Below are 26,287 nucleotides of genomic sequence, written 5' to 3'. Positions count from 1 at the left end.
CCACCAAATGAATTCAGTGTGTGAAATGGAAGTCCAACCCATGCCCTATATACTTTATCCTTTTATAGCCGCATCTGGACAACTTGAAACAGTAAAGTCTGAGGTATAGGCTTTGGGTGTTTACAAAATTCTTCCTGAGTTGGGTCAGCAAGGCCATCTTCTTTGTACAATTGAAACAATGTAGCAACAATCCCTTTATTTTTATCAAGTTTCTGTTGGTCTGTGGAAAGACATGGAGACATATATATATATATACATGTATGTTTGTATGTATACACACACACTATTTATAAATCAACTTTTTGAGATATAATTAACATATGGTATACTCATTTTAAATGTATGAAGACATAATTTTAATTACGAAGTTTTTTTTTTCCCCCCAGGTATATATCTAGAATGGAGATTCGGAAGATGTTTTGGGAGTTCATCTTTCTTGCAGCTAGTTTTGGCTTCGTCAAATCACAGAGAATGGGTAATGCATTGGATTCCCTAAGCCAAAAACGATGACCTTGCTGGGAACCTAGCGGTAGTGATAATCCTAAAAGAAAATATTACAGAAGCTTCATAATTAGCAAAAGGGAAATGCTTCTTTTCAGTAGAGCTTAGAACCTAGAAGCTTTTAGTGAACAGCGGGCACTTGATGTTTTCAAAGCTTAACCTCAAACGGCAAAAAAAAAATAGATGTGAAAAAATGTTCTAATTCTGAATGTATTACCAGGCTGTCAAATGCTTTTGTAAATATAAGCCTGTTCTCTTGACTCTGCATTTTGCTTTCTCTCTTTGGGCAGAGTTGTTCTGAGGGGTAATTGTTGTTACAAGATGGATAGCTTCACTGAACACTAGCGACAGCTTTGCAATTTTTTTTTGCAGTTATTTTAACAGATTGTTGTGACTTTTCACAATGAAAGTCTCATGAAGAGAAGATTGGTTAAGTAGCCTAAAGCCCCACTGAGACAATCTTGAAGCTTAAATATTTATATATAATTACACAGACTGTTATTTGTTAGGAAAAATACATGAAGCTCTCTAAATTTTCCCTCTAGCTCTGAATCCTCTCTCTTGTGGACAGAAGCTGTGACAGTCAGTCTTTTCATGTTTCAAACACCTTCTAAAATGACAAAGGACTTGTGGAGGGGCTAAGAAAAGCAACAATGTATGAAAATGTAATATATCTCTCAAGGTGCACATGATGGAACCAATACTTAATTTGTCTGAAAAGAAATATTCTACAACTGTGAGGTTTCTCCTGATTGGAATGATCAGGAAAATACTTTCACGGTCTGTGTTTGATCTCCTCTGAAAGAAATGTTAAGGGGGGACAAACCAGTTGGCCCTTCCTGGGGCACTCACTGAATACTCTCCTCTCAACAGGAGTGCGTTCTGGAGGGCCAAGGGGAAATAAAGCTCAAAAGGCCATAAGCTCATTTATTATCTGCCTTTTCGGAAATCATGACTCCACTTGGCTTTATGACCAAGATTAGGCAAGCTCCTGAGAGGTAGGACTCTGGGATCTAGAAGTGACAAATGGATTTAGTCTCCCTAGGGTACACCAACCTTCATGAGCTCTTCTCTGCTTAAACTCTCACAGGGTCTTTGCCTTTCTATAATACGGGCTTTTCGCTTAATCTTCATGGCAGTCCAGAGTATGGACTGGATGTCAGGAGACCTGGTTTCTAATATTGACCGTTTGAACTGATTACATGGGTTACTTTGCCTTTCTCGGTCTCATTTTCTGTATCTGTGAGATGGATGAATTGGACTCATTATTCTCTACTCGCATTTTTCAATACAGTGGCCACTAGCCACATATGACTATTTAAATTAAAATAAGTTAAAATTCAGGAAAATTTTAAATTTAGTTTCTCATTTGTACTAGCTACATTCCAAGTGTTCAACAGCCACATGTACCTGGTGGCTACAGTATTTCATTGCATAATCTCATAAGATTATTTGTAACTCTAAAATTTTCTGATTCCCTTATTTGATTTCATAATTTCAATATTTCCATTCTTGTAAGTGACACCTTCTCCTTTTCTCCCTCCCTCTCTCCTTTTCTCTTCCTAAGTATTTATTTCCTTGAATATTTTTGGGGTGATTACTCTAGGCTAGACACGAGTGATGGACAAAGAAAAGTTATGGTATGTGTTTTCATGAAGCCCACAGTCTAATTGGGGAGATTGGCATTAATTGAATAAACACTTTAATGAATGTTGCATTACAAACCAAGATAAAAGAACATGATTCTATGAGAATTTATCAGGAGGAGGAGGGGAGGGAGGGAAAGGAAAAGAAATGAAACTCAATGGAAAGAAACTCAATGGAATTGTATGTTGGAGGCAATAGCAAGTGGGAACGTGGCAGGTTGAGAACTTAGGCTAAGGAGCCTGGACCATGGAGAACAACGTGATAAGGCAGAGAGACAAGGAGAAGGCAGAGAGATCAAACTAGAGAGTGCAGGGTCAGCCCAAGGCAGTATTTAAACCCTCTTCCTGGCACAAAACCAAACATAAGATGTGTTTAACCAGTGTGGGATCATCATCCCCCTTTTTCAGCCACTTGAAACTAACACCATCTTGAGGTGGTTTCTGCTTTTGTTTCTCTTCTCTCTCATCTCTAATTCATGTGTTCTCCTACCATCATCACAGATAATCACATTGCGAGGTATGGGGGAGACGTCATGCTGGTCACTGATGAGTAGATCATAATCACCTCTTCCTTTTTTTTTTTTTTTTGGTCCACACAAGCACTGTGTTTATTTTTTATTTTTTATTTAAAAAAATTTTTTTTTCAACGTTTATTTATTTTTGGGACAGAGAGAGACAGAGCATGAACGGGGGAGGGGCAGAGAGAGAGGGAGACACAGAATTGGAAACAGGCTCCAGGCTCCGAGCCATCAGCCCAGAGCCCGACGCGGGGCTCGAACTCACGGACCGCGAGATCGTGGCCTGGCTGCAGTCGGACGCTTAACCGACTGCGCCACCCAGGCGCCCCACAAGCACTGTGTTTAATCTGTGTACTTATTTCTTGTCACAGAAATGTAATGTTTGAGATGGAAGAAACCAGATCATCTGGTCAAACCCTTATTGTAGAGAAGACGAAATCTGAGAAGCAGAAAGGTTAGCTATTTGCTCAAGTCCTGCAGCCACCTGGTGTCTGATCCCTTCCATATTGGAGACCAGGGTGGGCCCAGCTGGATCACCACTTGTCTGACCACCACTGGGATCATGGTTCCCAGGGTTACAACTGGGTTTGGGAAAAGTAGTTGTACAGTGCAGACTTGAGTTCAGGGAGCCAAAGGACAAATGAGAGCCACACTTATGGTAATGCCATGAGTCAAACTAAAAGGGGATGGTGGTAAGTAGGGAGTGCCAGAGGTCAAAGCTGGAAAGCTGATCTTAGTTCGGGTCTCTAGAAGCAGAGCCTGGGACAGGGATTTGGTGAATGTGTTATTTTGAGGGAGAAACCTATAAGGGAAAGAGAGAAGTGAGATAGGCTGGAGGTGAATAAGCCGAGGAAGGATGTAGTCGCAGGTAAAATGCAGCCTTGGCCTGAGCCATGGAAGATGTCGGAGCATAAATAGCACCATGAATTATTTCAGTTAAAGGAAGGTGGCCAGATGTTTGTATCCCCATGTGATGGAACATTGGCCACCCAGGCAGTGTAACTTTCCAGGTGTCTTCAGATGTGGCTGCTCCTTTCAGCCAGGGTCTGGTCTCTAGACAAAGTCTCAGAGGGGAACAGTTAACTGTAGTGCTTGAAGCAGCTGGGCATAGGTGTGCCCACCAGCAGAGATCTAGGTGAGGTACCAACAGCATCCTCTGCTGGTAGAAAGGTGGTTTCTTTTATTAAGTTTAAGGGATGGGTGGAGGGCCATGGTCAGAGATCTCACTGAAGGGGGCAGGAGTCTGTTAAAATGGAACAGAGGCTGGCAGGTGAACGAGGGGAGCCATGAGGCAGCAAGGGAAGATGGTGGCGTGCCTAAGCCGTGCATATTAGCTATCGTCAAAGAGCTGTGCAGGCAGATCTCCGGGGTGTAAAGGCAATGAATGGGGAGAGAGATATTCACAGCCAGGAGCTGGCAATTTTGTGATGTTTTATCTTGAATTAACTCTCTTCCCCAGTCTGCAGGGACGCCTCTGTGGGAGATGTCGTGTTCCTGGTGGACGCCATCATCAACCCCCAACATGCCCGTGACGTGCGGAACTTCTTGTACATCATGGTGAATGGCTTCAATGTCAGCAGAGAGACCATCCGCGTGGGCCTGGCTCAGTACGGCGACGTACCTCGTTCTGGATTCCTCCTTTCCACCTACAACCGCAAAAGCGACGTGCTGAAACACATTCAAAGGTTTCAATTTAAGTCTGGGGGCCGCAAGATGGGCCTGGCCCTGCAGTTCCTCCTAGATCACCACTTCCAGGAAACAGCAGGGAGTCGGGCCAGCCAGGGTGTGCCTCAGGTGGCCGTGGTGATCAGCAGCAGCCCATCTGAGGACCACGTGCCGGAAGCTGCGGAGGCATTGAAGAAGGCAGGTGTCCTGCTTTATACCGTCGGTGTCAAAGATGCAGTCTTGGCGGAGCTCAGGGAGATTGCGAGCAGTCCGGTGGAGAAGTTTGCCTCCTTTGTCCCTAACTTCTCTGATCTGAGCAGTCATGCTCAGAAGCTGCGGCAACGGCTCTGTGATACTTTGGCAAAGGCAGCTCAACCTGCCGGCTACATCTTGCCAGGTACAGAGGATTTCCCCTTCTTATTTCTGATCTAGAAGTCACAGAGCTCAAACCTTTATCTCTTACTCATCTCTCCCGCCATCCTTCTTATTTCCCATATGTGTGCATGTTGAATTTTAGTATTACAGTCTCACTAAGCTATCTGTGCTCTATGCTCCTCTCCAATCATTGACCAGAGACTTAGCAACGTTTTAAATAAATCCTGTGGGCCTGATGCTGGTTCTATATACAGATGTAGTGTAAGTCCATTTCTGAAGGAAGAATGTTTGTGCCCAGAATTATATTATTATGCCTAGATTAACTTATCCATGTTGTCTGGATGGGGGGCAGGGCAGAGGAGGAGAGAGGGGCAGCAGATCCCCCAGGAAGCTTATTTAATTTACTGCCAGCGTGTTGGTATAGTGTAATGGTTATGAGAATGAATTTAGGGAGAACTAAGGTCTAGGTTCAAATTCCAGTTCTCCACTTTTTAACTGTGTCCGTTTGAACAAGCTACTTTATCTCTGGGAATCTAAATTTTCTTCCCAGGATGGTAGGACCTGCCTCAGAGAGTTGTTGCAAGCATTAAGTAAAATTGTGCAAGTCGAGTGCTTCTCACAGTGCTCAGTCCTTCAGAAGTGATAAGCATCGTGGTGATAAGCATTGTGCTCATTACTTGTGATGACGTAACTATCATTAGCTTTGTACTTCCGTTGGTGGTGATGGGCATAAACTTGCAGAAATCCTCTACAAATTAATTACTTAATTCTGCCAGAAAGCAGAGACCTTTGAGCAGAGGAAGAGAAACTTGTTAGTGGTTTTCATCAAAATCCATAAGAGGATAGAGCCTTCATTCCTTATTCATTATTTTGGGATTTCTAGATAAGATAGGTAGATGAGAAGAAGTGCTAAAATTTTTCACCCATTTGATCCTGCTTGGGTACTATATAGTTTGCCAAACTTATTTACATTGCTCACCTGACAGATAGGTAGATACATAAGGCAATTCTTTGTTAGACACATAAGGGAGTGTATGCTATGTAGGGCAAATAGTATTTACTCTTATATAGATGTGTAAGGCAATTGGTATTGTTAGTTGCATTTTTCATGTGCGGCAACTGAGACCAAAGGTAACATAACTGGATGGCAGAGCTAGGATCTGATCTCAGGTTTGTTAGAGCAGATCCATCCCAATAGAACAAGGGTCAGAGATTGTGTTCCCCAGAAGCAGAGCCTGAGGCAAGGATTTGGCTATACATTATTTCTTGTGGAAGAGCTCCCACAATTTATTGGTAAGGATGTGGGGGGTGCAGGATGGAGAGGCAGAGGAAAGAAAGGAAGGATGTGATCTCAGGTAAAAGTTCCACAGAGGGTAGTTTTAGTTTGATCCTACAGGAGAACTCAGGAACAAAAATTATGCTTCAGCTAGGCTTTCCTATACTGTAGGCAAGGCAGCCCCAGTAGCTGAAGAGAAGTCCTCCAAAAAGCAGTGTCCAGAAATGGGAAAAAGGAATTCGAAAGGACCTGGGCAGAGCACTAATGATTGTACTACAGTGGATTATCTGACTTTATCCTCAAAACAACTCTGTGAAAGTGTGAGGGCTGGTATAAAGATTTCAGTGCTGCAGGGAAGAGAATTGAGTCTCAAAAAGGTGAGTGATAAATAGGGCACAGGGCTCCTAAGTGATGGAGCTATAATGAGATGTATCATGGAATACATGGGTATATTCCAGCTTTCTGACCTGTTGCTAGCAGCACACTTGTAGAGATGAAGTTTAATGCCATTGGGAAGAGGAAAACCGCTTTCTCAGCACGCTGCTATGTTTATAAAAGGGTTTTTCTTCTTAATGAGGTTCAAGGGATTGTCCAAATGGATTCTAAGACTGGAGGTATCAACAGAACAGGACAGAAGCCTCAGAAGATGATGGAGTCGAAGGAAGGAAAAGCTCAGGGAATGTTGTCAGTTCTCTGAGCATTGTCATTTAGGGTGGCTGAGGGTCATGGAGTGTAGTCTGGCTGGTACTGCTCTCCTTTCTGTACACCGTTCAGCTCCATTGGTTCTGAGCATTTTGAGTGAAGCCCCACAGACCCCCATGCCTTTTGTCCTCTTTCTCGCAGCTTGCCGAGAGGCAGTCCTGGCAGACATTGTCTTCCTAGTAGATATCTCAGCCAACCTTGGACCCCAGAACTTCCAGAAAGTGAAGAACTTCCTTCACTCTGTTGTCTTGGGGCTTGGCATCAGCAGTGATCAGGTCCGAGTGGGACTTGCTCAGTATAATGACAACATCTACCCAGCCTTTCGGCTGAACCAGTACCCTCTGAAGAGTGTGGTCCTGGAACAGATCCAGAATCTTCCCTACCGTACAGGAGCAAACACAGGCAGTGCCCTGGAGTTTATCAGGATAGACTACTTCACTGAGGCAGCTGGCAGCCGGGCCAAGGACAGGGTTCCTCAGATAGTTATCCCAGTGACAGATGGGGAGTCAAATGATGAAGTCCAGGAGGCAGCCGACAAGTTAAAAGAATATGGAGTTCTTGTGTATGTGGTAGGGGTCAATGTGCAGGATGTTCAGGAACTGCAAAAAAAATAGCCAGTGAGCCATTTGAGAAGTTTCTCTTCGACACCGAAAACTTCAACACCCCGCTGGATTTCTCAGGAGGGATTCTTCAGACTCTGTGCTTGGCAGTGGAGGGTAAGGTAAAAGGTAAGCAGCTATGTCAAAATCCAGTATTCCGACCAAGACACGTAATTACAGTATGATTCAGGACACACAGAGTGTAGTGAGAGGGCAGGAGAAGGAGTCGGCTGCCATCACTGTGGAACCTGGGAGGACTTCCCGGGTGAAGGAACATTGGAGCTGAGGGTTGAAGGATGAATGCCGTTCTCACAGCTAGAAAAGGACATCCTGCCATGTTGTTCAGAGGAAGTCTAGAAGACTCGTGTTTTTGATCCTGCCTTTGCCACTTTCTAGTTATGTGAGTGTCAGCGTGCAGGTTTCACTTCTTCACTTTAGTGTTCTCCTCTGTACAGTGAAGATGACACTTGCCTACTAGGATGGTTGATGAGGATTAAATCAGGCAACATATAAAAATTGCTAGCACAAAATAACTGCTCTGTATGTGTCCATTTCCCTTGCCTCTTTCTTTGGTGGAAGAACAGGTAAGAGGTACTTTCGTCTAAGAAAGCAGACAGCAAAGGAAGTGGAGTGTGAGAGGGAGAGAGCCTTGTGATAGTCTCACATGGAGGAGGTGGGAGTACCATACGTACCGTGTTACAAAAAGAGCGGACCTCTCCCTCTTATGTTCCCCACGTCCTTGTATCCAATTTTCATGCGATCTTGATTTGATTTACTTTCTCCTCTGTGTCTTTTCTTTCCTTCTTCTCTCTTTAATTCCAGAATTCACCGAGGCTTATGCAGATGTGGTCTTTCTTGCCGACACTTCACAGAACACATCACAGGCGAGTTTCCGGTGGATGCGGAATTTCATGTCCAGAGTGGTTGGCCTGCTGGATGTTGGCAGGGACAAGTACCAGATTGGACTGGCTCAGTATGGCGGTCAAGGTCACACTGAATTTTTGCTCAATACCTATCAGACCCAGGATGAGATGATTGCGCACATCCACGGACACTTTTTGCTCCGGGGTGGCTCCAGGAGGACAGGCAAAGCTCTGCGATTCCTTCATCGGACCTTCTTCCAGGAGGCATCAGGAAGCCGGTTTCTCCAGGGTGTTCCCCAATATGCAGTGGTTATGACCTCAGGCAAATCTGAAGATGAGGTCTGGGAGGCCGCACAGACTTTGAGGGAGAAAGGCGTGAAAGTCATGTCTGTGGGTGTACAGGACTTTGTCCAGAGAGAACTGGAGGGGATGGCAACCCCACCCCTTGTATTTGAGATGCAAGGACAAGATGGAGTCAGACAGATTATGCAGGATGTGAGTGTGGTGATCCAAGGGACTGGGAAGACTGAGTTTGGGATTGAGTCCGAGAAGGAGGCTGTAGTAGGTAAGGTTTGGTCCCTATGTGTGTGAGCCACCAAGAGGTCTCAGATACTCTGGGGAAAGAACAGAGAAGGGGGCATTCTGGATTCAGTACTGGGATTCAACATCAGTGAATGGGGAAGAGGAGGAGGAATGGGGTTCCCTCAGGCACACACCTTATATTCGTTAGCTGTGGTCACAATGACGCCACTTAAGAAGCCATCCAGAAAAAAGAATCATTTATTTTCTCAGATCTGCTGGGGATCATCTAATCTTTGTTGGGCTCAACTGAATGGCTTTGCTGATCTTGCCTGGGCTTATTCACGGATCTGAGATTTGTCTGAGGGTTGGTTGATCTACATTTGGCTTTGCTCCATAGCTCTCATCTTCCTCCTGGGATTATTAGGCTAGTCTGGGCATATTCTTCCCGTGGTAATTACACAGGTGCAAGAGAGAAAACTCAACTACATAAGCACTTTTAAGACCTCTGAATCATCATCTGCTGATATCCCATTGGCCAAAGCAAGTCATGTAGTTATGTCATCATCAATGGAGTAAGGAAGTATATTCCTCCCATGGAAGTGAGGTGTAGGGAGTGAATATTTCTGCACAATAATTCAAGTTACCCTATGCCTTTTTCAGGAGAAAGGAGCATTCAGGCTTATCCCCAGAGATTAAACAAAGTCTGTCCTTAAATTGGTGTTCAAGATGTTCAAGGGAGGTGCTATTGACATTCTGAGAGGGACAATTCATAGTGTAGGATTGTACTGTGCATTGTGAGAGGCCTAACATTCCTGGTTCCTGCCAGTAGCATCCCCAGATCTTATGACAATTCGAAACACCACCGTATATTTCAAAATGTCCCCTGGGGATGAGAACCATGGAGACTTAGCTCCTGTTAAGTCCTTTTATACATTCTAATCACTAGCCAAGCTGAACTACTCAGCCTTTACTGTATACTTGTCATACTTTCCCACCACTGTCTCTGCCCTTGAATACACTGTACTAGCAGCCTAGAAGGCCCACAGGCAAAACTTTATCCTTCAGTAGCTAAGTTATTTTCTTGGTGGAGCTTCTAGTTGATCCTCACAACAGATGTGATAAATCCCTTTTTTCTCTGAACTATCATAGCTCTGCCCAGACCTCTCAACACGTAGAGCTTGAGGGTCCTTGGAATTTTATAGGCGGAAGAGACAAACACATGTGAGACAACATGAGGAAAATCTAAGTAGAGGTAATAAAGAACTAAGAAGCACCTTCCAGACACTACACTAGGTAGAAGTAGAAAGGAGGATATAATGGAGAATCTGACCTGAGAGGAATTGTGTTGGTTCCTCAATAATAAGTATGATTTTAATATATGGGGAGAAGGGAGGAGGCTACTCTTGGTAAGGGGAAGAGTAGGGGTGTGGAAATGTGAATGGGCTGGATAAATGGGGAAGAGAATGGAAAAATGGAACAAATGGGAGGAAGGGGGAGGGTTTAGAAGTAGTGAGAGATAAGATTGGATGAGGTAGGATGGACCCCAAGGGTCCCAATGGTACTGGTAAGTAACTGTAGGCTTTTAAGCAGGAAAAATGACATGACCAAAGTGGTCTTTAAAGAAGTCTTCAGGGGCCAGGCTGCATTCCACAGGACACCTCAAACTCAGAAGGACTTTAAGGCTGAGCTGTCCCGTAGCCACATAGGATGGCTGGGTCTAGCCTTATGGTGCCTCTGATAATGAGAACAACTTGAAAGGAGAATACAGTTGACCCTTGAACAACTCAGGGGTTAGGGGCACTTACCCCAGCCCCCATATTTGAAAATCTCCATATAAATTTTGATGCCCCCCAAAACTTAACTATTTATAGCCTTCCGTTGACAGAAACCTTATGGATAGCCTAAACAGTGGATTAACACATTTTTGTGTGTTACATGTATCATATATTGTATTCTTACAATAAAGTAAGCTAGAGAAAAGAAAATGTTATTAAGAAAATTATAAGGATGAGAAAGTACATTTACAGTACTGAAAAAAAAATCTGCACACAGGCAGGCTGGGCCAGGGGCTGCACAGGGTAGGTGTGGCACAGCCTGGTGATTTCGGGTTGGTAAGGGCAGCTGCCAGGTGGGCCCATGGGTGGTGGCATACATACAGCCTTGAGGTTCAGTACATCTGCCCCATCTGCCTGGAGGTGTAGCGCCAGCCTGTGGCCATGGGTAGCTGTGGCCACACATGAGTGTACTGGCCTCTGCAAGATGCAGGGGCAAGGGCAGCACATGGAAAGAGGTCTGCCTGGGAGCTCGGTGAGCAGAGAACGGAAGGGAAGGGTGCGGGTACACCAGGGGCTCGGGGTCCCCACACGGTGCCATCCCTGCCATCTGGGTGTTTTCCTCTGCTTCAGCCCAGCCTCCTGCCCCAGCCCTGGCACTTTACCTGACCATCTCATGGACATGCAGGGCAACCTGTGGCCCTGCCCAGTTCTGGGGCCCCAGGGGGCTGCCGACAGCCTCAGCAGGCCTCCCTGGTGCTCAGAGGGCAGCGGGCGCCTTTGGTTGTGTCTGTGGAGATTTGGGTGACCTGCATCTTTTGGGGTCAACTCTTAAAAGCAAAACCCACGTGTGTAAGAGGACCAGCACAGGTCAAACCCATGTTGATCAAGGGTCAGCTATAATACTAGCAGGTATAACTTTGTACTAGCAGGTGAAGGAAAGGAGAAGTCAAAGGTGCCTGGAGTTTCTAAAGAAAGTGTTTTAGGCTTGGCAAAATTTTTGGTTCCTTATAAAAAGGGGGAAATCACGGGACATCACGAGGCCACAGGTAAGTCACAAGGTTACTCTTTGGCTTCTCTGAACTTTGTGTCACAGTGCCCAGCTGTCTGTAGCCTGGCTTCAGCCTTCTGCATGTGTGGCTTTGCTCTGTGCTAGGCAGGCTTCTGTCTTCACATGTCAAAGCAGATCTGGACCTTTTTTGGTGTGTGGACGCCGTGGATTTCTGTTAGGAACTGCCTTAAATTGGGTGGGAGGAGTCTGCATTCCTCTGGGAAGGGAGTTTATGCACTTACAGCTCCATTCTCCCATTTGAGGAACATTCAAGAGAAGGCTCTCTTATAGCCAAGTGAAAAAGTTTGCCCAGGTTTTGGACAAAGATTTTTCATAGGAACTTGCAACATTGCACGTTGTCTCTGTTGAAATGACATGAGATCTTTCAGAGAAAGGGGCACAAGTTAATAGTCACAATTTCTTATTTTCTTCTGTACCAAGAGGAAAAATTATTAAATCAAGGAGGCTTTAGGTCTATAATAGAGAATTTGACCCAGTGTTTCCTGAAACTAGAAAAATGAACAAAAGAACTAGTCAAGCAAGACTCAGATGCTTTTAATGAACTTTGATGAATTGAAAAATGATCTTAAAGCACTTTCTTGTGGATATTCATACATTTACATATTTTGCAAGTAATGTGAATACTCCTTCCAGTGAAAAATTTTGCAATAGGTATGAAACCTGTGATGTTCTTTGACTGTCATGCCAAATAGTGGTCATAAATAAAGGCTTCTACTAAATTCTAAAATTCATTAGTATAAGTTAGTATAACATATTTATTAGAATTTTTGATCCTAAGTATATTATTACAGAATTTAAAAATGTAGCATACTACAACATAAGAATATAGCAAAAATTGGTGACTCAGTTGGTTAAGTGTTGGACTCTTGATTTCAGCTCAGGTCATGCACTAGGGATTCATAAAATTGAGCCCAATGTCGGGCTCTGCACTGACAGCATGGGGCCTGCTTGGGATTGTCTCTCTCCCTCTTTCTCTGCCCCTCCCTCACCTGCACACGTATGCGTTCTCTCTCTCTCTCAAAAAATAAAAATTAAAATAATTTAAAATATGGCAAAAATGTAGCATGATGCAAAAATGAGTATCATCTTTTACTCTGTTCTCATCCTAAAGCCCTTCTTTCTGTTTTTGTTTACAGTATGTCCCACTGCTGTCCCAGCTGATTTAGTCTTCCTCATTGAGGAATTCAGCAAGGACAGGCAGTCGAATTTCCAACAAGTTGTCAACTTCTTAAAGACCACTGTCCGCTCTCTACGCATTCATCCTGATGTTGTGAGAATTGGCTTGGTATTTTACAGTGAGGAGCCACGACTTGAGTTTTCCCTGGATGCATTTCAGAACCAAGCCAAAATCTTGGAGCATTTGGACAAATTAACCTACCGGAGAAGAAGTGGAGGGACCAAAACTGGTGCTGCTTTGGATTTCCTAAGGAACGAGGTTTTCATTGAGGAGAAGGGTAGCCGGTCGAAGCAGGGTGTGCAGCAGATGGCTGTGGTTATCACAGAAGGCTTCTCCCAAGACCATGTGTCTGTTCCAGCTTCTCTCCTCCGCAGGGCAGGGGTTACCATCTATGCGGTGGGCACCCAGCTTGCCTCAAACAGAAAGGACCTGGAGATGATGGCATCATATCCTCCTTGGAAGCATGTCATTTCGCTGGAATCCTTTCTGCAACTCTCTGTTGTGGGGAGCAAGATTAAGAATCAGCTCTGCCCTGAGATTGTGGACAACAGTGTTTCCATTTCTGGGATTGGCCGTGCTCTGAAAGAAGGTAGGAGGACCTTCTCAAAATCTGATCTTTTTTTTTTTTTTTTTTTTAATCTTTACTCTGTTTGTTCCATATACCCACATCCTCCACTCCTCATCCAAGGAAGGATTTCAGGGTCAGTTTATTAAAAAACAGGAACACAAAACTTACAAAGTCTTTATTGTGTTTTGATTCCAAAAGAATATAAAGAGTGAACATGCCTCACTCTACCTTTCTTGGCTCTCATCCCTTTTATCAGTTTGATGAAGATCTATGTATATTTACAGTAGAGGCCTTAGGGATCTAGGTATGGATTTACTAAATCTTAAGCTACTTGAAGTGGAAAATTATTTCTAAAAAGATACCAACATTCCTGAAATTGAAAGATTTTAACTTTAAAATATAAATGAACGTTAATTTGCCAATCTTTTGTGGAGGACCGAGGCTTCTTTGCATCTGAGCCCAGCTGATTGGAGTTCTGTATATTTTCTTCATCAATCATCCAATGGTATCTATAATTTCCAGTTTCAGTTTCTTTAAAGTGGGATGAAAACTTAGTTGCTTTTGAAACAGCTGAGTATAGAAATCCCTATTTTTAAAAAAAAATTTTTTTTTTCAACGTTTATTTATTTTTGGGACAGAGAGAGACAGAGCATGAACGGGGGAGGGGCAGAGAGAGAGGGAGACACAGAATCGGAAACAGGCTCCAGGCTCTGAGCCATCAGCCCAGAGCCCGACGCGGGGCTCGAACTCACGGACCGCGAGATCGTGACCTGGCTGAAGTCGGACACTTAACCGACTGCGCCACCCAGGCGCCCCTAGAAATCCCTATTTTTACGATCTCAAAAATTCAATTTTTGTAGTGCTATCTTGTACGTCAACAATTTCCTTTAAAACAATTTACTTTCATTGGGTCTTTTCTAAGCAGTTAACCTGGTTTTCATAGACGTAATAAACCTCTTTTCTTCACACTCCTGTCCTATTGATCTGCACAATATTTGATTTGTTGTGTAATTGTAGTAACAAAACTGCCATAAATAGGCTGAGAACAAACTCACGTTGTTCTTGGTAGGCTTATTCTTTGTTGGCCTTACAAATAAAAGAGTCAGTTATTTTACCAGGAAAAATGGGTTTATTTGGGAATAGCAGAGAACTGCAACGAGGGACAGCAAGGCACAGTAACAGTGGGTGAGTCCAACAAACAAAGGAGAAGAATGTTATTTTATTGAGAAGAAGGAAGAAATCAGGAGGGATTGTTCTGAACAAAAGCCCATTGGAAAAATGCAAGAGTTCAAAATGATGGCAGTTTCTCATTGGCTGAGTTGCTGGGGTAGTTGGTTTTTTGTAGGAGATGCATTATTCATATTTTTCCTGTTGGGGCTGTAATTGATTCTTTCCTACTGAGGATTCTTCTGTTGAGGTCTGTAATGGACAAGTGGTAGGGTGTGAGAGCTCCCCTTTTACTTTCCCGTGTCCATTTTAGAGAGGTTTCCCTTTATTAATGTTCACATCTTCCACTGAGTGAAGCAGAACTGTTTAATGTTGCCCTTGGGGGCTTCTAAGGGGAGGGAACTCAGTGTATTGTGTGGGCATCACTCATGTGTTATAGAGGGAAGGGAGAAAGTCAATTATCTGGTGAGCTGCTTCAGAGGAAGTTGGTTAGGAGAGCTCCTACTGCATATGCAGTTTGAAAAGCACACCCGAGAAAACATAGCAGTTAAGTATATGCACCATGGAGTCAAACTGCCTGAGCTTTTTGTTAAATATTTTTTTTTTAGAGAGTGAAAGAGCAAGTGGGGGTGGACAGAGAGAGAAAATCTTAAATAGGCCCCACACTCGACCTGGGGCTTGACCTGGGACTCGGCGCAGGGCTCAATCCCATGACCCTGGGATCATGACCTGAGCCAAATTCAAGGGTCTGATGCTTAACCGACTGAGCCATCCAGGCACCCCACAAACTGCCTGAATTGTAAATCCCTAATTTTCCATTTACTGGTTATTACAAGTATCTTTGTGTCTGTCTATTTTTGTCCACCCATGCTAATATTTCTAAGATTCAGATCAGAATAATAGAAGTTGACTACTTAAAATGTAAATAATTAACTTAAAAATTCAAGGCTGTGATTATATCATCAGGGGAAAAGCACTGAGTCTTTTTTGAAAAATAATCATTAAATAATTTTGTAGTTTCTTGATTACTTGTGCTAAAGTCTGGAAATTTAAAATATCTAAATAAATTCCCATCTTTCGCTTTGACCTGTATCTTTAATCCCTTTCTCTGTTCTGGGAATGAGAAACAAAATCATTAAATATGAATTTCATTTCCTTGTGCACCCTTCCCTACAATCTGTAGGGGACAGGGAGAGAAGCTCCTTTTCTCTTCTAATTCATAGACAGTATAAGGGCTGAGAGTTGATTTCATTCCCAGACTGCACAGCAGCTAACATGAAACCCGGAATCAGGAAAATCAGCCCAAAGTCTACAGTGGTTAGAGGCAAATGGAAGTTTGGGAAGTTTTACCAGAAATCTGTCCTGGGTGATCACAAGATCACATTATCTATCATTTATTGGTCATTAGCTATGTGTCAGATACTCTGCTAAGGACTTTATGTATGTAATAGATATGGATGCATAGCAGCATCCAGACTGTAAAAATTATTCTGCCTGCCTTCCTGCCTCAAATTTCCATCTGCCAAGACTGGCATGAATGTGTAGTGCCAGACAGTCTTCAGGGCTCTGGGATACCTTTGGACACCGCAAAGGCCCTGGGCTACAGTGGAGTGTCTTTGGAGCATTGCTGCATGGGACTGGCTCCAGAGATGCCCCTTCCTGCCCCATGGTCTTTTTCTCAGACTCAGGCCAGCCACATACCTATTACCAGTGGTTGCTGACTTCCAGCAAGATCTGAATTTCTGCCTTCTTTTTCTATCACTTCCCCTCGATTCGCCAAGCATTCAAAAAACACTTGACCAGAGAGGTGGATAACTATCTCCACACCTTTCCAGTGCTTTCCCTGCTGGGGTAGGATTTCCAGGTACAATATGGGATGCCCAGTTACATTTGAATCTAATTCAGATAAATAATAATACTTATTTTTAAAAGTATAAGTGTATACTCCATATTGGGTCAACCAAGATCCTCTCAAATGAAGGCCTGAGCAAGGAAGCCCATCTCCAGCCTCAGACCGCTTCCCTTTCAGCCAAGAAACATGAAAAGGCTCTTGATTCTTCCCTGAAACAAAGGATTCTAGAGATGCATGACACACGGCTGGCCCACCTTTTATGAGAGGTGCAAGGAGAAAATTATGTTTCATTCTTTTTTTAAAAGTCTATGAATTTATTTTGAGAGGTGGGGGAGAGAGGAGTGGGGAAGAGGCAGAGAGAGAGGGAGAGAGAGACTCCCAGGCAGGCTCTGCACCATCATCATGGAGCCTGATATGGGGCTTGATCCCAGAAACCATGAGATCATGACCTGAGCAAAAATCAAGAGTCAGACGCTCAACTGACTGGGCCACCCAGGCACCCCTTTTTGATTCTTTCTGAGGAATCTGCTATGTGATAATAAGTGATCTTAACCATTACTTTAAAAAATCAGTTCTGCTGTTTTTCTATGATCTTATTTAATCCTTACTATAATCTTACTGAGGAAGTGTTAAGATCATCATTTGACGATTAGGAAATTGAGATGCAAAGGGGCAAGCCTGATACTAAGTGGTTGAGAAAGGATCTGATTGTAGAGCCATTTTGCCTTTGGAGTCTAAGCCTTAATACAAAGTGATTCATTTAAGTAAAGCTAATTTAAAACAAAGTTTTATGTTAGCTTAAATTAATAAAGCTTCAGCAAGTGTACTCTTTTGCCCTTGTTTTAAAAGTCTGACTTGCATGGGAAACAGGGATATTGGATACTGAGACAATTCCTAGCTTCAAATATGTCCTGATATTTTACTTTAGCTTGTCTTCAACTTCCCCATTTGAGAAAGGTCAAGTACTGTTACTTCAGATCTTAAGTGGGGTTCACCAGAAATAGACCTTGAGACAAGGATATGTATGCAAGTGATTTATCGGGGAAGTGCCCCCAGGGGATACTGGTAGGGGAGTGGAGATTTGAGAAAAGAAGGGAAGGCAGCCAACAGAGACTGAATTGGTGAGCACATAATTGCTGTTGGTAGCTGGGGCTCAGTTCTGTTGGGGACTCAGGCAAACCGTGTAGAGCTCACCTCAGAGTTGTCCCACCCAAGGGGATGGGAGCTGGGTGTTTATCCACCAGCCCCTGTCAGTTGTTGGTTCGTGGCTTCTTTGAAACTCATTCCCAGTCACTGTGGTCTGCCTGGTGTGCTCTTGGTCAAACAGTACCTCTAGGCAGAGTCACAGGTGTTTTCAGTAAAAAGCTGTTGGCTCCCAAGGGAACAATGAAAGCTGAGGAGGTATGGCTGGGGATCAGGATGAATAGCTTTGGCTACTTGCTATCTCACCCTGTGTTCTAACGGGTTCCTCCTTCTTCTTATTGCCTAGACTGTGTGCACATCGAGAAGGCTGACATCTACTTCCTTGTTGATGGGTCTAGCAACATCAAGCACAATGATTTTCTTGAAATGAAGGTGTTCATGAATGAGGTGATAAAGATGTTCCGTATTGGGCCTGACAGAGTACGGTTTGGAGTCGTTCAATACTCAGATAGAATTAATAGTCAATTTATCCTCAGCCAGTATTCCAGTGTGGCAGAGCTGAAGGTAGCCATTGCTGGCATCCAACAGAGGGGAGGTGGCACCATGACCGGTTTGGCCTTGGGCAGCATGGCTCAGGTCTTTGTGAACACTGCTCGCAGCAATGTGCCTTGGTATCTCATAGTCATCACTGGTGGTAAATCTGAGGACCTGGTGGCTGAGCCTGCAGACGCATTGAGGGCAGAGGGAGTCATCATTTATGCTATTGGAATCAAAAACGCTAATGATAATGAACTCAAGGAGATAGCTAAAGACAAGATGTTTTTTGCAGCTGAGTTTGATTCCTTGAAGGCCATTCAACAAGACGTGGTACAGGACATCTGCTCCTCAGAGTGTAAGAATTTTTTCCCTTAGTCTCTCTTTCCTACCAAGTATATGCATTGTAAGAATTTTTTCCCTTAGTCTCTCTTTCCTACCAAGTATATGCATGCAATCTATTTGAATAGGCTTCATTCTCAAAGTGTGGACTCACTGGTCCAAAAGTGAATATTGGACACAGAGTGACCGTGACCTGGAATGAAGCAAGTTGGTTAAATTTTATCTTTATCATACAGCTGTATCTCATTTGTGCTGGGTCACAGAAAATTTATTTCATTGACTTCCTCTCCCACCCCCTTTAAAAATGTTTTCATGCTGTGTCTATGCCACCCCAGACTGTCCTGGGGATTTATAATTCATTGGTTTCAGGCTCTGAGTGAATGTTCTGTTCTCCTTTTTTTTCCCCAGCCTGTAAGAATAGGCAAGCTGATATTATCTTCCTGATAGATGGTTCAGAATCCATCTCTGCAATAAACTTTGAAAAGATGAAAGGATTCATGAAGAGGATGGTGAACCATGCTAATATTGGTGCTGATGAAATTCAGATTGGCCTTTTGCAGTTCAGCTCAACCCCCCAGGAAGAATTCAGGCTCAACCAGTACTCCTCAAAGGTGGACATCCACAGAGCCATCTCAGATGTTCAGCAAATGAATCATGGCACCTACACTGGGAAAGCCCTGACTTTCACTCTGCCTTTTTTTGACAGTCCAAGAGGAGGGAGACCCAGTGTTCATCAGTATTTGATTGTGATCACCGATGGGGTTGCCCAGGATAATGTAGCCATACCAGCCAAGGCTCTCAGGGACAGGAACATCATTATTTTTGCCATTGGGGTGGGAGCAGCCAAAAGTGCTCAGCTTTTGGAGATTACTAATGACCCACAAAAAGTATACTATGAGGAGAATTTTGAGTCCCTGCAGAACCTGGAGAAGAAAATTCTTCTTAAGGTCTGCATTCCACAAGGTAAGTGACAGAGGGTTTGTTATTTGATCCAAGAGCCCATTGTAAGTGTCAGGGACACTGTTGTCTCTCTTAATAAAATGAAACAAGTCCTTCTAACTGGAGGAGGGAGGGAGGGTCACCCTGAGGAGAGGACAGCTGGCCTGAACTCTGAATGCTGTGGTTCATTTTCACCAGGTTTTTTTTTTTTTTTTAGTCATTCTCAAGGCTGTCACCATTCTGGACTCCAGTGGCCCGAACCTTCCCAGGACTCTGTAGAAAGTCCTTACAATTCTTCAGTGTATTCCTTGTAGATAGAAGAACTAGAATGGAATATTTAAACACAACTTTAATGAAGATTTGGGCATACCAAAAAGGAAATCAAAGCAGAGAGTAATATCAGTTACATGGGTGCTCTTATGAAATAAAACACATTGTTTTTTTCTATGTGGCTTTGAAAAGAGGTCTCTCTGCTTTGTTGACAAAGCTCCTCCTCCCAACAGTTTGGGTCTATGCTGGTCCCCAAACTTGCCTTTCAGTGGGAGATTGACCCAGAGAATATCTTCATGGACAGTGCTCCCTCCTACCCACAGGGAGTGAGATTCTCCAACACAATCACATTGTAGTCAGAATGGCCAAGCTTTAGATGGTCCTTTTTTGTGTGTGTGTGTATGTGTGCTAGGGGCTATTCTGAGGGCTTCCATGTATAAAAACATTTAATCTTCACATAACCCTATTAAGTAAATACCATTTTACAGTTGAGGAAATGAAAACACAGCAAAATCAGGTTATTTGGCCTGAGTAAATGGCACAGCTGAGATTTAAACTTGAGGCAGTCTGGTTCTAGAGTCTGTGTACTGGATATTGTTCTAGAGTATCTTTTGGTATAGTGTGGTAGAGCAAAAGAGGGCCTCTCAACCTTGAATATACATTCAAATCACCTGGAGATCTTGTTGAAATGTAGATTCTGATTCAGTAGGTGAGGGTGGGATTCTGCATTTCTAACAAGCTCCCAGGTGATGTTGATCCAGTTGGTCCTCAAATTACACCTTGAATAGGAGAGTAGTCTAGTAAGTCTAGTGTAGTAGAGTGTGTAGTATAGTACAGTACAGCATAGTATGGTATTGTAGGGATAATGAAGGATAATATAGTATAGAAGAGTATAATATAGTATGATATAGAATACCATAGAATGGCATACAATGGTATAATATGGCATAGTAATGCATAGTATAGTATAATAAAGCAAAGTATAATATTAAATCATATAAAGGAGCATATGATGAAACCCATAAAGCCCAACATTCCTACATCAACTCCATGGGAAGCAGATACTTTTATCATACATAATTCCCAGGTGAGAAATGCAGATGGGAAATAATGGAGGCAGGGTTTGAACTTCCCAGAAATTTGGTGTTGAAAGCTGGAGCCAACTTTCTAGAGCATTCAATTGATATTTTTGTTCATATCGTGTAAAGGATATCACTTTGTTGTGTCCTTGTGAATTCAGAAATCAATTGAAAAGAGTGGATGTGTAAAATTATTTTCTAAAAAGTGTGGATTGTGGGATGTCTTGTATTAAGCAGTTTGGATTTTTCAGGAGTCAAAGTCCTATTTTTGTTTGTTGTTTGGGTTATTATACACACACACACACACACACACACACACACACACCCCTGGGTATTATCCTGGGCAGGAGAAGAAATACAAGATTCCTGCTTCTCTTTTTAGGCTATTTTATAGCATGTAGTAAATTAGCATTTACATTCATCTTCAGCTTTGTCTTCTGACTTTTTTGATAGAAGTAGCTGGATACCTCCATAATGACTGGAATCTAATTAATTCCAGAATTCCAGAATCATAAAACTGAATCATAAAGACGTTAGAGATTACCTGGCAAGGTTCAACCCTCTACATTAATAGGGAAAGAAAATGCTTGCATATTCTTGCATTACAGAATAAAGCCAGCTGGAAATGTTCCTGGGAAAAAATGTAAATTAGAAATGTTGGAATAATACACCATACTGCAAAAGGGAAATTTCTGTTTTTCTGAAATTGGATCCAATGTAGAAATGGGATTTACATCTGTGGAAATCCCTTTTGGTGAATTTCAATTAGAGATTTAAAAGTCAAAACAAAACCAAGATATTTTATATGAAAGGAGGGGAGAAAGGCATTTTGTGTCTTGGCACTTCTGGAAACATCTGGCCAGCTAGCATGGATGTATATTATTTAGGGGATGGAAAACTCATGGCTCAGCCCTGGATCTCAGATCCCTGAGATATTGTTTATGACCATTTTCACTGATAAAGGGTTCAGTATTTATTTATTTTCCTCAAATTTCCTCCTAAAATCTGCAGTTTTGTTTTTACAACTTCTGAGCCAAATACTCTAATGTGCACTGGACTAAGGAGAAAATATCCACGTGTCTTGGCTTGTCCTGGACAAATTGCAAGTTATGCTTGTTGTCTAAAAGTAGTTAATGGTAGTGGCCCTTTTATTATTGATAAGTTACATTTTAAGTTATTTGTCCGCATTCTAACCCAGGTGCATCTATGACCAACTTTTGCCTCATTGGAATTCTGTGCATGGTTTTATTATTCACCTGTGAGTGAGTGGGTATAGCCTGAAGGATCACTGGGTTTTCAAATTTTAGCTCTCTTCCAGAAGAGCTTAACAATTTTTAGGTACAAGAAACAGAAGATTGGGAGTGATTGTCAGTTTTGATATCTTCTAATATGCTTCCCTGAAATAAAGGATACATGTGAGTGGTGAATGAGGAAAAAAACTTTGAGGGGAGAAGGAAATAGTACAGCTTTGTGCTGGAAGAAGACTCAAGGCTCATTCATATTCCCTTCTTCATTCATTTGTCAAACATTTAATAAGCATCTGTCTGTATCAGGCATTGGGGAAGTTAGATGTCATAGTTCTTACTATGAAGAAACTTTGTTTAGTGGGAGAGAAGGTCAAGTAAAATAACGGTGGACATGCAGGGGTATTTAATAAGTCAACTTGAGTACCTGGAGACATGAGTCAGAGCTTTAGGGAAGGGGATCACTTGAACTACAACTTGAAGGACATGTATGGGTTAACCAGATTGGGGTTGAGGAGATGAGAAAGGACACTTCAGGTAAAGGGAATAGCAACTGCAGAGGAACAGAGCTATGAAACACTATATATTGTATCAGTTAGCTTTGCTAGTGTAACAAACCACTCCCCAAATCAAATAATCCCTACCATTATTTAGCTTATATTCTGTGGGTTGGCTGCAGGTTCTTCTTTCAGGGTTGGCTGATATATTCTGGGCCTGGTCATGCATCTAGAGATGACTAATTTGATTTTTTTCTCCTCCACTTTCAAAGGATGCAACATAGATTTGTCCGTAGGAATTGATATTTCCAGTCCCATTAAGCAAGATCAGCAGAAGCTTCAAGGGTTACTGCCAGAGCTGATGCAACAGATGGCCCAGCTTTCCAGCATCAGCTGTAGGGCTCCTGGTCGCCCCAACGTGATGTTCCGCTACTTGGTCCCTGCCTCAAATGGCCAGCTTATTTTTGACTCCGGCTTTAAAAATTATAGTGATAAGATTATTCAGACGTTCTTAATTCATCAGGCTGCCAAGAGGAACTATATGGATGTGGATTTTTTGCAGTCCTTGGGAGATAATGCTATCCAGCTCTCTTCTGCTACAGTGAAGGTAATAAAGGCTGAGAATCCATAATATGGAGCCAATTGCCAGGGTGGGAGGGATTGGGCTTTTGTGACTGAGGCCAATAAGTTGTCCTTCACCGGAGATTCTACGTAGAGAAAAACCATAGTCTTATTCAGTAAAGACCAACGAGGGATATGTTTTCATTCAATCAACAAATACTCACTAAGCCCAAGAAGCTCTGTGCTAAATAATGCCAGTAGGGATAAAAGGATAAATCCCTGCCCTCAAGTTGCTCACAGTTTAGTGATCCAGATTCTTCCATGATGCAAATTCACTCCAAAGACAACTTGGAAGATATTAGCTCATTATGGTCACTCATTGTCATGTAGAGTAGAGCCCATTATTTTTCAGTCGGCACTTTGAACTGTCTTTAGTAACTCACTAAGGGCTTGTTGGTTGTTTTCCCTTCCTGGTGCCCAAGAACTATACACCTGCTAAAGCCTGTAGAGATGAAAAGACCTTACGTGATGTTTATTTCGAAATGACAGCCCCAAACTTTGAAAGTTACATTTAGTTTTTCCTTCAATCATGCAGCCAGTGGATTTATTTCTTAAATATGTAATTCACTTTTAAATTAAAATTTTCTGTGAGTAAAGGTAACCCATTTTAATTATTAAAAACGCATTAAAATTTTGGTATTTTTTTGTGTCAGTAAAGATGGATATTGCAAGACAGTTTTTGGAGGTATTTTAAGTGAACAAGTTAAGCTGGTTCCAATTCTCTTTTTGGTGGGGGGTCTTGAGATTGAAGTAAAAACGAATGTGTGATAAAGTAACAGATAAATGAAGGGGTGAAACAAAACAGGGTGAAAGGCTGGATACAACCAGAAAAGCTAAGCTTATCTTTGCATTTTTATAAAATGTGCAACACTCAGCATCCATTTTCTCCCTCTTCTTTCTTCCCTTTCCCCTCTCCCCTTCCTTTCACTCCATCCCTGCTCCCCACTACTCTCCTTTCTCTCATAAACAACAGGTCCTTTTAGTGTTTACAGATGGACTGGATGATGATCTCCAGAGACTGAAGGAAACCTCTGAGCTCCTCCGCAGCAAAGGTGGGTGCATGTGGTTACCCTGGGTGGGTGGTTCCTCCCACAGGAACTGAGACACTCGTTGAGATTTCCAGATGGCACTGGATTCCGTTAAGCCATCCATAGACTAACCATAGAGTGGTTGGCGCTCAGTGCCCACAAGGGTGATGCTTTGTATGAATTAGGGGCTGTTCAGGGCTGAGAGAACCCAGGATCCCATAACCCTGACAATGATCAAGGGTCTGACTGAGACAGGATTGGCCAATTATCAGCCTGGCATCTGCTTTTGAAGGTTGAATGTGCAACTTCATGATAATTGAGTGCTGTTTGTGTTTTCTTAACAAGGGTCTCTTTTTCCTAAACTCTGGAATCACCCTAGAGCTGGGCTTCGTTTTTTCCACTGCCCGCCCTTCCTCCTCTGCTCACCAATTCTTCCTCTTTGACCATCCCCAAGGGCTGCTACTAGTCTGTACAGCATCTTTGTGAAATTAAAAAAAGATGCCAATGCTCCTGGTGTATGCGACCCTGTGCCTGGGCGCCTGGCTTAATGAATGGTGTGCTGGCTGGATTTCGGTGCCCACCAGCTCCCTCAGCTGGGTGTGCTTGGGCAATAACGCCTGTGTGGCTGTGCGCGATTGCCGTTCTGTCCCCATTTGGTGCCACTCAAAAGCTCTAAAGCAAACTCAAGATGAACCACCAGCAACTCATGCTCCGTCTACCTTTCTCCCTCCTCGGTAGAGTATGTTCAGTGTATTTGTCTTGAGATGATGCTTTCCATTGGTCGACACTATGCTGGAATATTTTCTGTGATAACTTGCTTCCAACTAAATTTACCACATAGGAAGTTTTAAAAGTAAATTTTCTGGAAGAGAATTTGAAATCTTGGACGAAAGACAGCAAACTTTGCCCACATGCTAGATCAGCATTCCATTTCTAGAAATTTTAAGGAATGATTAAGACTGTGCATACAACTTAAAAAAATTTTTTTTTAACGTTTGCTTATTATTGAGAGACAGAGAGAGACAGAGCATGAGCATGGGAGAGGCAGAGAGAGGAGGAGACACACAATCCAAAGCAGGCTCCAGGCTCTGAGCTGTCAGCACAGAGCCCGATGTGGGGCTCGAGCTCACAAACCGCAAGATCATGACCTGAGCCGAAGTTGGACGCTTAACCGACTGAGCCACCCAGGCGCCCCTATGTATACAACTTTTAACCACAGGATTGTTAAGTGGTTTGTTTACGATAGCAAAAAGCTGATGTGTGTGTGTGAATGTACTGCTCAAAATATTAACAGAAATATTTGTTCAGAAATACTACAAACAGTGACTTCTAGCTGTTTGAAAAGCATCCTTGTCTGTTGGTTCTCTGTCATGTGGACAAAGCCAGATGATTTTGTAATGCCTTCATCAGGAGGATAGGTTCGTGCTGCCATAATAAACAACCTTCAAATCCCAGTGGCTTAAAGGAGCAAGAATGTATTTATCTTATGCCTCATGACCGCTAATTTGTGTCTCATTCTCATCACTCGAGGACTCAGGCTGAGAGAGGGTCTGTTCCTGTGGCAGGGGGCAGGAAATGGGGCAATGAATGTATGCACTGCTCTGAAAATTTCTCCCAGGGCGTGACACACGTCACTTCTGCTCATGTTTCATTGGTCAGAAATGCAGTTTGACACAAGACAGGTGAAGGCTGGAGAAAAGGGTGGGATGATGCATGCATATTTAGGGCCAGGACAAAGACCAGTCAAAAGACCTACAAGTAAAATCTCCCACCTGCTGGCATTTTGAAGGATTCTCTGGGCTCCTCATTATTGGCCTGGAAGGTGTGCATAAATTAGAAGAACTCCAGGAGCTAGAATTTGGCAGAGGATTCTCATACAATCAACCTCTGAGCATCACACAGCAATCCCTCCCAAGCATCTTACGGAAGCAACTTGTAAGTATTTTTTTTCTAACCCCATCCTTCACTAGGTCTGTTTATTCTAATAATTTAAAAAATGCAGAGGGAATTAAAAAAAAATTAATGTGTATTTATTTATTTTTGAGAGAGAGACACGCACAGCATGCAAGCGGGGGAGGGGCAGAGAGCGAGGCAGACACAGACTCTGAAGCAGGCTCCGGGCTCGGAGCTGTCAGCACAGAGCCTGACGCGGGGCTTGAACCCACGAACTACGGGATCATGACCTGAGCTGAAGTCAGACAGTTAACCGACTGAGCCACCCAGGCGCCCCAAAACCCAGAGGGAATTTTGTCTCTTTGGTGTATCATGTGACATAGGTTAGCACAGTTGGAAAAAATCACGTTATGTGAATTCTG

The 26,287-nt window shown here is 43.0% G+C and overlaps 1 protein-coding gene across 3 annotated transcripts in view; it reads left to right on the top strand.

The window, feature by feature from the left end:
* LOC122492004 (collagen alpha-4(VI) chain-like) overlaps positions 1-26,287 on the top strand; it is a 118,951-nt gene that overhangs the window by 15,176 nt on the left and 77,488 nt on the right. For all 3 annotated transcript variants that reach the window (XM_043595428.1, XM_043595425.1, XM_043595427.1), the window contains exons 2-10: positions 387-475; positions 4,125-4,727; positions 8,105-8,710; positions 12,648-13,277; positions 17,765-18,310; positions 18,703-19,257; positions 22,596-22,930; positions 23,918-23,996; positions 25,762-25,907. In XM_043595428.1, the coding sequence (XP_043451363.1) occupies positions 400-475; positions 4,125-4,727; positions 8,105-8,710; positions 12,648-13,277; positions 17,765-18,310; positions 18,703-19,257; positions 22,596-22,930; positions 23,918-23,996; positions 25,762-25,907 (3,576 nt within the window). In that variant the 5' untranslated portion in view covers positions 387-399. The remainder of the gene's footprint in view (positions 1-386; positions 476-4,124; positions 4,728-8,104; positions 8,711-12,647; positions 13,278-17,764; positions 18,311-18,702; positions 19,258-22,595; positions 22,931-23,917; positions 23,997-25,761; positions 25,908-26,287) is intronic.

The sequence above is a fragment of the Prionailurus bengalensis genome, chromosome C2 (assembly GCF_016509475.1).
Source record: "Prionailurus bengalensis isolate Pbe53 chromosome C2, Fcat_Pben_1.1_paternal_pri, whole genome shotgun sequence".
NCBI lineage: Eukaryota > Metazoa > Chordata > Mammalia > Carnivora > Felidae > Prionailurus > Prionailurus bengalensis.
The sequence above is the reverse complement of the archived record's forward strand: the minus strand, read 5'-3'. Positions and strand labels throughout refer to the sequence as shown.